Below are 10,920 nucleotides of genomic sequence, written 5' to 3'. Positions count from 1 at the left end.
TGTCTCAGAATTCCGACTTTGTTTGTCTCAGAATTCCGACTGTCTCAGAATTCCGACTTTGTTTGTCTCAGTATTTCTGAGATTCTGAGATTTCTGAATTTCAGAATCTGAGATTCTTTTCCCAGAATTTTGAAATTAAAGTCAGAATTCTATTTTTTTCCCCGGTGGCCCTCATCCTTTTCCATATAGAATGCATATAAAATTATGTTCAGATTATTAAGTTCTAAAAAATATTGTATAATTAGAATTTTTTCTGCATTTTTTTAATAATAAAAGAGATTAATTTTAATTTCATGGTTTGGTACGCCCTCTGACCAAAGGGTTACTTGAAGGGTTACTTGCTCCACTACAGAGGCGTAAAGTCGTAGCAAACCTGTTTATTGGACAACCGTCAGATAAGATGCATTTTATTTTCTCCGCCCCTTTCTGATGTCGCCCTGGGCCACTGCCCACACTGTATGCACGGTTTTCAAAAAAAATAGTTCAACAAAATGTTGTATTGCCTCAAACAGGTCAGAATATTCTCAGTTTTATGTTATATTAAAGATTAATTACACGTCAACATCAACAGCTCTGGTTTCAACCCAAATCCACTTTTCCCCCATGATTCATAGCGGCAAAATTAACGTAAACAACTCTTATTTTACACGATAGCTTCCTCAGGGAGATAATTCATCATCGCAAAGAAAAAGGTTAAAAATAAAATCATTCAAAAATATCTACAACTCTAATCCCGGTTACAAGCGCTGACATTTAATAGTGAAATTTTAATCAATGTTCAGGCATTTACAACGAGGTAAAGGGCTTCCTTCTGCATGCAACGATTATCGATAAACTTCACACACAGTTTGGAATAACAATAAGAGAAAATAAAAGCTGCTTGTTGTGAGACTAAAGGAAGGAAAACAACTAAATCTGTTGAAATAAAAAAAAAAAATCGACATTTTACTCTTTTTCCTCAACAAAACACAACCGGTGAGACGAGCGTTTGGTTCTTCCATAAGATCGATTGATGACACAAACAATGTTCAAAGTTTAAAGAAATTCTCGCAGCAAGATCTGAAAATAATTTCGGGGGTAGATATGATGAACCTCAGGAGTTATGCCCCTGATTTATTGCATAGATTTGGATCTAAATCACACATTTATTCACCGATTCGCTCCAAACCGCACATGAATAATCTCTAACCAGGAAAACACAAATTAAAAGACGGATTTCCCAACATTTTCAGTTATGATTATACTACTGAAATAAATTATGGAGTTATTTTAAGGCTTCTTGAACATCGTGAGCAGAAACGCCAACGACTGTTGAGATCCCCGAACATTTAGGTCATGACTGTCAGCTTCTCTAATGAAAATTAATTTTCCTAATTTTCCTCTTATCTTGAATATTATTACTCCATCTTTCACTGGAGTAAAGCAGTGGATAATGTGAACTCTCATTTCTCATTTACAACCATATTTTTACATTATTTTTGGAGAGAGGAGAAGAAATTGCAAATTATCGGTCTGTCTTTTAAAACAAAACTTGCACTATTTAGTAAAAAAATGATGATAAACAGTTCTGAAATACTGTATGAAATCAGATTTTTGGGGTTGATACTCGACAACAAATTGCTTTAGAAGGCTCATATTGGTAATGTAAAAGCCAAAATGTCAAAAACTATTGAAATATTGAATAAAATAAAATATATATGATCGAGGTTTCCCCCAGAAAACTTGCTAAGTCCGGAGGATGGGGCAGTCGTTCATCCAGCAGCTCGTCGGGTTTCTGAGTTATAAAATGTTTAAAGTTGATAATTATGTGTGATTGGAAGATTAATACCTGAACACCAACTATAAAGTCTTAAAAATGCAAACATAAAAAAAAAACTTAAATAAATAAGCAAATCTACGCCTGGTGGGGGCACAACAAAGCCTGGAGGCCCGCCAGGCTTACAAAGCACTGGGGGACCCTGTATGATGCAAATTAAATTTAAGGCTTTTAAAACTTTATAAAAGACCATTATTATTTAAATTCAATCCCAAAAAGCACAAAAGATCACTAATTAACTTCTTAAATAAAAATAACTGAAACAATAAAGTTACATTTGTGTAAAATTAAGTTACGGTTTTGTGAATTTAGTGTTTTTGTCACCAAACTTTGTCTTCTTACAGTAATTATGTGTTTAATGAGCCAAACCTCATTAAAAATACTATCTCTTTTGAGTAAGTAAGAATATTTCTATGCGTAATTTCCCAACAATAAATCTGTTTAAGCAGTAAAGTGGCTTTTGAAAGGAGAATTGACAAAACCAAATTCATGAGGCGATTTCAGCCGCAGGACGGAGGAACTGACCACAGTGAGGTTGTTGTTCATCGGCTGGAAGGTGCAGCAGAGCAACTCGCTCGACTCCGGGTCTCTGACTTCCCGGATGCACCGACCGTCCTCCGTGTTCCAGATCCGCAGCGTCCCGTCCAGCGACGTCGACACGATGATGTCGTTGCTCAGAGACCAGGCGAAGTCCGTGACGGGGCCGCCGTGTCCCTTCAGCGTCAGCTTCACGCTCGGAGGCGGCGGCGACAGCGCCATGATGGACAGGGTGCCGTCCAACGAGCAGCAGGCCAGGAGATGCTTGTCGTCATTCGCAAACTGCAACCGTGGGACTTCGATAAGGAAACGAGGAGAAAAACCAAATGAAAATTATGTCCGTATGAAGGATGTAGTGTGTTTAGAGGTCAATTTACGTACCAGCAGAGTCAACGTGTTGGTCAAATATGTGGTGCATGCCGGCAAAGGCGTAGTTTTCACTCAGGGTTGTGTCACCGGCCATGGCGCGGCTGGCCTCTGCCACCGAGGTGGGCACCAAGCTGCCCGGGGGCCTGCGGCACAAAAATATTAAAAATGGTTTGTAATGACGAGGTATTAGGGACATTACAGATGGAAAACAAAGGAGTACATTTCTGCAAATATCTCAAAATGTTCCTATAAAAATAGTTTGAGAAGTCAAAAATTTGCTAGAAAAATTTCAGAAAATTTGAAATTAATCCCAGAAATGTATGAGAATCTTGTACAATTTTCAAATTTTGGAAATTTCCGAGTTTGGAAAGTCAAATATTTTCGACTTTTTGGTGGAAATTTATTCCTTTTTTTATAATTTTCTAACTCGGAAATTTCCAAGACATTTTCTCAAAAGTTTCTGAGATTAATCTCAAAATTTCTTAGTTTTTGGTTGCAAATTTTCAACTTTTCAAACTCAGAAATTTTCTTTTTTTTTAAACAGAAAAAATAAATTAAAATTAATCTCAAAATTTCTGGGTTTTTGGTAGGAATTTACTCAGGAAGATTAGACTAAATCTGATTGTTATGAACAAGTTACTGAAATAACCAACTAATTTAGTAATTGATTAATCATTCATGGACATATGTCGGCCATTTGCTGAAAAAAAACCCCATTCATATTCAAAGCAATAATTAAACCAAAACTGTACAAAAAATATGTACATTTCATGTTTAATATAAAAGCATCTTTGTCTGTAAACATGTTTTACCCAAAACTCCTCAAGTGGCATTTTTATATATTTATCCCACCCAAATTCCCAACAGGAATGCTACATTATGACATTTTGGACAATAAAATGTTTCTTTTGTTATTTTGCTGTATTTCTAAGATTATAAAGAAAAGGYTTAAGTRGCTAAATGGAAAATCTGCAGAAAGTGACGGTTTAATTGTGAGAATAAGATAGTCGTTGGTTGCAGCGCTGCACTGAAAGGAACAGACATTTGCAGCAGTCCTTCTTGCCTCTCGTCGTAGACGGCTCTGTTCATCTGGGCCTGCAGCTGGTAGGAGCCTCGGCTGACGGACCGGCGGTGACCTCGGGCCCCCTGAGCGCGGGGGTCCTCCTCAAAGTCCTGCAGACCAGACAGAGCAGCAGCAGAGAGAGAATCTCAAAGGGATGAGTCAGCGTGAAGACTGGAAAAAGTTCTTCAGAAAACCATAAATCAGCYGTTTATGAATAATATATTTWCAAACAAATATATTGAATACATGGCAGGGCTGGGCAATAAATCAACTTCATCCTTTTAAGAATTAAATTTAGGAAAATCTTGTTTTTCTTTCACTAAACTCTCCTTGGTTGTGATGTCAGCACGCCGCGGCCACCATCTTGTTTAACAAGCGTTCTTCACAGATTCCATTTATTCGGACTTTAAGTCRAATTTATAATGAAATATTAGGGCCAGGCCAATATGTATATATAATTATGAGAGTAAAGTCATAAATTTACAAACCCAAAGTCTTAGAAATACAAGAATAAAGTCCTAATATTAGGAGAATAAAATAGTAATTTTATAAGAACCACAACACGAAAACGAACAAAAAATGAACGTTGAGCATCTTGTGACGTTATCCTTTGGTTCACAGTTAAGGAAAATGTTAAAGGTTTTAAGACTTARCACATTAAATTATCTTTAAAATGATTGAGCAAACAACTGAGTTTATTTTGAAGTCCACAGGGACRGAAGCAAAAACTACAGAAATGACTGTTTTTCTTGTAAATTCAAGACGTTGCTTTGGTAAAATGATGTCTTAATTCTGCTAATATTATGATTATATTCTTGTAAATATACAAAAATAATTGAAACCTGGGCTTTATATTCCATTGTACAACCCAGAGAATGGAAACAAAAAAGCCACTTTTTGAAAATATTTGTCATTTCTAATTTATTTTTTTAAAAAGAAAATCKGATCTCACGTGAAAAAAACAAATAAAATGTTGATTTCTAAGGCATATCGCCCAGCCCTAAAGTACAATCAAAATAAAACTACATCTTCTYATTAGCGCCAGCCATTTCAACCAAGCTGCTCAGCAACCAATTTGCTGCATGGCTTTGACTTGTGCGTTTTAAATCCCATCTCCAACCAYATTTCTGCCTATTCTCTCTTCCCTGGTGTCCCGTTTCACTGAGTCTGACCTCCATGCGGTCCAGCGTGGTACGGGAGCTACGCACGCTGCTGGCCCTGAAGCTGCTCTGCTCAGACAGCGGCCCGTAGCGCAGGGCCAACAGCTGACTGCGCAGCTTCAGGTACTGCCTGCGCAGCCCTGGCTCAAAGCCACACTTGGCGTTCTCTCTGAGCAGCTGGCTGCGTCGGCGGATGTACTGAGTTCGGAACTGTGGGAAGGTAGGCGTGCGGTAAGCATTATACCTGCAGAGGGAAAAGAGGCGACACAGGCGCAGATGATCGTAACTGAAAAAATGACTCATTCGCTTCCTGGTCGGTCAGATGCGTGGCTGCGTCTTACCTTGCGTCCACTGCCAAAACCTGCTGCCAAACTGCTGCCATTCCACAATCACTCTGGGTGGAGAGGAAGCCACTGCCGGGGCAGAGTCCTGGCAAACAGAAAGCTCACATTTCAGGGCGAAAACCAGTTATTGTTTTAATAATGCATTAAAAAAATTAGCACATTTTGCTGATTTTTCATTTCACCACTGAAGCTTAATCCATACAAATATCAGAAATACATTTTACAAAATATTTTTTCTACTATTTATAATGTTTTATTTTTTAGGGCTGCAGCTAATTATTATTTTAATAATTGATTATTTTGACGAAACATTAGCACATTTTGCTGATTTTTCATTTAACCACTGAAGCTTATTCTGTACTAATATTTGAAACACATTAAAAAATATATTTTTCAAATACATTTCTGTTTTATTTTTTAAATAATAAAATAAGCTTTTTATTGCCTAAAATGCAATAATATATCATTTCATTAGGCAGCACTTGATTATTTGTAACAAAAGACGCATCTAATAAATACTTCTAACATCAACACAGTGTAGAATAGCAATATTTTTTATTTTAAAAATAAAATATTTGATTTGTAAAAAGCAATTTGAATCATCTTCTCCAAGGTTATGCAGTTATGTAAATTAACCTGCTTTGATTCAAAAACAAATTTATATGATATTATGGGTAAAAATATCAAGAATTTCAGTTTTATTACACCAGGCTGATATTATGATGTACCATCTTAGTAAATATAATCAAAACGCTAACTTTATTAGTGTTTAGGACAATGACATTAATCGATTGCTGGAGAAATAAACAGACTCAAATAATAAATAATAGAAATATCAAGAACTTTTAGATAAACAAACCTTAAATACCTTTTATTCCATCATTGACATAGATGGAGCAGTGTTGGTAAAACAAAACCATATTTGATTTACCAGATAACAAATGGACTTTAAAATATTAAGCAGATGTATTTCAACTATCTATTTACCAAATGTCAACTAATTTTGATATCTCAGGATATGTTTTTCTACCAGAAAGAATTGAAACATTAATTTTAGAATTTAAATATAATGTTTAGTTTGAAAAATAATTTAAGTTTGGTATCTTTTTCCAAAGCAGAACCTTTGTAGCTCTTTTTAACATTAACTTCTTGAATGGATAAAAACATTTTCATGTTAGGCAACGTACATTTACTGTAACTACTGAAATATTTTTAGTTAAATATTTTTTGTGAGCTCCATCTTCTCACGGAATTCAATGTAAATTGAGGTGCATAAAATAAATTCAAAAACGAAAAGGTGAATTAAATGTGAATTAAATAAACTCAGAATTTCAGCTGTAAAAATGCTAATTATTTAACTCGCATAAAACTATTTATTCTGACACAAAACTCTTCAGTTATAAAATAACAGCAACTGACAGTTGAATCGGGTAATGATGCAGAAGCAAAGAAAATACGATGCTATCGCTAAATGCTTCAGTGTATCCCTTTGACATGCGAATATCACAAGAAAAGCGTCATTTAAAATACCATATAAAGTCAGAAAAAGCGTCTTTATTGGATATTTTTCCAGCAATAGCCACAGCAGAAGAGCATTTTGGCAGCAGCGAAGCTAACTAGCGTCAGTTAGCAACTAGCAAGGAAGCTAGTACAACTTTACCACAGTTCTGGCAGAAAAAACAGATTTATTTGTAAGTATCTGACGCCGATCTGTAGACTGTATCACGTAGAAATGGTACACAACAGATAAATGTCATACCGTGGCGATACACTATAGATAGATGGTGAAATATGTTTAGAAAAGGCTCACCTTCCTTAGCTTTTCTCCATCGCTTCTGTTCCTGTCAAGTCACGTGACCCGCGTGACCAACCCACTCAGGCTGATGCGGGATCTCCTGAATCCCGACCAGATTAATATAAATTATTCTCTACACCGAGATTTACTGACACATTTTAATTTGAGCATGGAAAAATGAAGCTTCTGCTTTAAACAATATGGCTGGTTCAAATTATTTACTGCAGTAGGCCTGTCACAGTTAAAAATCTGTGCTGGACGATAACTAGAGACAAATATAATATTGTTTTGAGACGATTTTTTTTTAGCAATATATTGATAATTGCATAATTATGGAAGTTTGGCCTTTTAGAAACCAATAAACATTAATTTTGTAAAGACAAATTAACTGGATGATATTTTAATTATCCAAAATGAACAGCCAAAAACATAAATGAAATTTAAATAAATACCACACACAATCACAAAACCATAAATAAAATGGATTATGATGTCTCTGTAAGCAATTTTTTTTCCCCAAAAACTATTAATCAAGGGAAATTATTGAGCTCATTTTAATTTATTATGTGATTAATTAAGTGGCTTTTGTGTCAAACTCAAAGCCCTCCAATCCAGTCACAAGTTTTTATATGGCCTGTTATGTCCTTATTTTATCAGTCAAATCAAACCATTTTTGTTCTGTATATTGCTAAATGACATTAATTAATTATAAAGTTTGTTTGATAGGGCCAGACACACATCAACATAGATAAACTGAATAAAACAGCAGTCCCATGTTTGCATCATGGTGCAATAGCAACAGCTAATTCACAGCACTTGTCCCTAGTTGGGCTTTAAAAAAGTAACTCTAAAAATTGAAGCGATAATCATTTAAAATATCACAACATAATGTATACAAACAGAAAAATGTAAAACATCAAAAATGGGTACAGTTCAATGTGCTTTCTCCCCTCCCCTTTTCCCTGATGTTTTGTTTTGTAATTATGCTATTTATATAATTTATGTTCATTTTGATCTTTAAAACACCAAAAGTTTCCACATAAGTCTGTATTTTGGTCTGTCTGATTATGTAATTTTTGGTGATTTCATCAGTACTACTTGAAACAAGTATTTTACCAAATACTTTTTTGTTTTGCACAACTACTTTTTACTTTTTCTTGAGTAAAATATGTTAAAGTAGTGCTAATCTTTCAATTTTTGGATACTCTACACCAACAAAACTTCATATACAACACAATTCAATACAATTCCGACAACATGAGAAGTATTTTTATTTAATGAGACCACACTTGATTCAGCTCAGTGAAATAAAAACAGAGAATTTACCACAATCCTTACTTGCCTCTAACAATGGGTGAGCGCCCAGTTCCAGTAAGTTCACAATGGCGGTATTAGAAGGTTTCGCCTGGCTCAGCAAAGGCCCGCAGAGCCGGGGGACGCGCTGCTCAGCTGACCGCGCTCTTTGCTTGTTCTCGCTGCTCTTTCTCGAAGGGGCCCCAGTGACGGAGCCATTCACAAGCACGGCCCATAAATGGCCGACTCGGGCAGCACATTAAGCAGTGCATTTCCCCTCCAAATAAAAAACACAAAAGAGCAAAGACTCTGGAGAACAGCCAACATGCCAGGAACGAAAGGTGAGCAACATGAACCGCGATAATTCTGTAAAATATTGTTTTTTTAAATTATTATTATTTCAACACTAAATCAAAGCTAAAAATTAAACGATAGCTGTATTGCAAATTTTTTAATCACGTCTTGTAATTTAACCACATCCAGGTAATAAGTCGGACAAGAAGTCAGCTACCAAGGTAAATACTCACTTTTTTATTTCAATTAATCAATTTAACTGTACTATAGTATAACACACGGGCGATATGAACTTAAAGTTATTGTGATATTTAGCAGTACTTTTGTGATAACAATAAAAGTGACAATTAAAACTATTAAATTTTCTTAAGGGAACTGTATGTGTCACAGCAATTATAGCCCCACAAACACAAACAATGCTCTTGGAAAAACATTCCCATTCGTAATTTCCTCCTTTAGTCACATAAAGAAGTGTTCATTTTATTACTAACCTGCACATTACAACGGTATTTTCAAATTTATTGGCATTTATTGAGACTTTTATTGAACAAACAGTGAAGAAAGTGGTAAAACTATCAATCCTGACAATACAGAGAGTTTTAGGGTTTATTAAACATCATTACCTGGAATTTATCGCTTGGAAAAGCAGCCTTAGGGCCGGCCCAAGGCACTGCGAGCTAAGCGACTCCTTAGGGCCCTCCTCGCCACCAGGGGGCCACCAACTGCACCAAACTAGCATGATAGAAATATATTGTTAAAAACAATTTATATTTTGTTCTTATAGAACAAAATAGAAATTGTTCTATTTTGTTCTATAAGAACAAAATAGAAATTGTTTTTTCTTGTGTGATAGCAGTTAGTTTGCAATTTCCAATGTTATTTATATATATATATATATATATATATATATATATATATATATATATATATATATATATATATATATATATATAAGAGGGACATTAACATGCTGAAAAGAACAAAAACATGCAGGATGCTGGCCCTCCAGGACTGACTTTGGACACCCCTGTTATAGATAATGACTAATCTCTTTCTGTTGATGGCTGCTGCCACTGATCAGGAAACATAAGATATTAAATTTAGTGCTTCAAATAGTTAAAATAATATGGTACGCTTAAATACCACCCTGCATTTCAAATCCCAATTTTATTTTTATTTTGTTCCTCTAGTAAGGTTAAAATCAAGTCATAACTACCCTGGTACAATGCTTGCTAATTACAAATGGTGCTAATGATAGTAGGTGTGTTAAATCATGATAAATCATCTGGTGTTTACATGTTGGTATGGGGGATGGAGGGCCACCAAAAAAGCTGCTTAGGACCCCAAAAAGGCTCTAACCAGCCCTGAGCAACATTCAAAATAAAAATATTTAAAATTTTTTGATGATATTTACTTAAGTTTTAATTTTACAGCAACCTCAGAGTCCTAAAGAACAGCCAAAAAAAGGTGATCAGAAAGGAGATGATAACAAGAAGCAAGGAGGTAAGCATTTACCAAAATCCAGACAGATACAGGAAGTACTTTGGAGTACAGGAAGTAGTAAAGCCCGCTGTGTTCCCAGTGAAGGTATCTGTCTCCGTTTTGTCCCCTCGCAGGACAGCCGAAGGGAGAGAAGCAATAACTTCCAGGCGTTTGTGAAGATGGCTTTGGAGACGTTGCTGGGTTCCTGTCGTCGTAAACACGGGGGTCCTCAGGGGAGACGGGGCTGAGCGAACCTCCCCTTCTCAAGCCGCCGTGCAGCTCTGCAATACAACATCTGCTTTCCCCCACAGAGAGGCACAAGGCAGACCTGATTTCCATCCATCACCATCTGCTTCTGCCCTCTGCTCCTCTCAGCCTGTCTAACCCAAACTCTTCCTCACTGGATGTGAAGAAACACAGTCCAGGCTGGGTCAGACTAATCCCTCCTTTATGCAAACAGTTCATCCATTCTTTTTGTAAATACTATTTCAAATAAAGAATATTTATTACACATGGCTGATGTTGTGATGTACCGTCTTAGTAAATGTAATCATAACGATGCCTTTATTGTATGGCTGAGACAATCGGATTAATCGACTGTTGAAATTTAGTAATTGATTAATCGTTATTTCAAGTAAACAGACTTAAAATTAACAATATTAGAGAAGTAATCAAGTCAAAACTGTATGTATAATTTGAATAAATTGATTTGAATAATCCCGACCCCACTAAGGGACAAGGGTGTCAAGAAAATGGATGGATGGATT

General features: G+C 35.8%; 1 protein-coding gene across 2 annotated transcripts in view; it reads right to left on the bottom strand.

The window, feature by feature from the left end:
* Positions 1-7,205, bottom strand: part of wdr13 (WD repeat domain 13) — an 11,682-nt gene extending 4,477 nt beyond the window's left edge. The window contains exons 1-6 of one of the 2 annotated variants that reach the window (XM_008414337.1): positions 7,100-7,205; positions 5,287-5,374; positions 4,958-5,189; positions 3,765-3,895; positions 2,735-2,865; positions 2,342-2,649 (exon numbers count right to left, since the gene is read on the bottom strand). In XM_008414337.1, the coding sequence (XP_008412559.1) occupies positions 2,342-2,649; positions 2,735-2,865; positions 3,765-3,895; positions 4,958-5,189; positions 5,287-5,327 (843 nt within the window). In that variant the 5' untranslated portion in view covers positions 5,328-5,374; positions 7,100-7,205. The remainder of the gene's footprint in view (positions 1-2,341; positions 2,650-2,734; positions 2,866-3,764; positions 3,896-4,957; positions 5,190-5,286; positions 5,375-7,099) is intronic. The other variant, XM_008414338.1, reaches the window with a different exon arrangement.
* Positions 7,206-10,920: the final 3,715 nt, after the last annotated feature.

This window comes from Poecilia reticulata, linkage group LG7, assembly GCF_000633615.1.
Source record: "Poecilia reticulata strain Guanapo linkage group LG7, Guppy_female_1.0+MT, whole genome shotgun sequence".
Taxonomy (NCBI): domain Eukaryota; kingdom Metazoa; phylum Chordata; class Actinopteri; order Cyprinodontiformes; family Poeciliidae; genus Poecilia; species Poecilia reticulata.
Note: the sequence above shows the minus strand (reverse complement) of the source record. Positions and strands in the feature narration are given on the sequence as shown.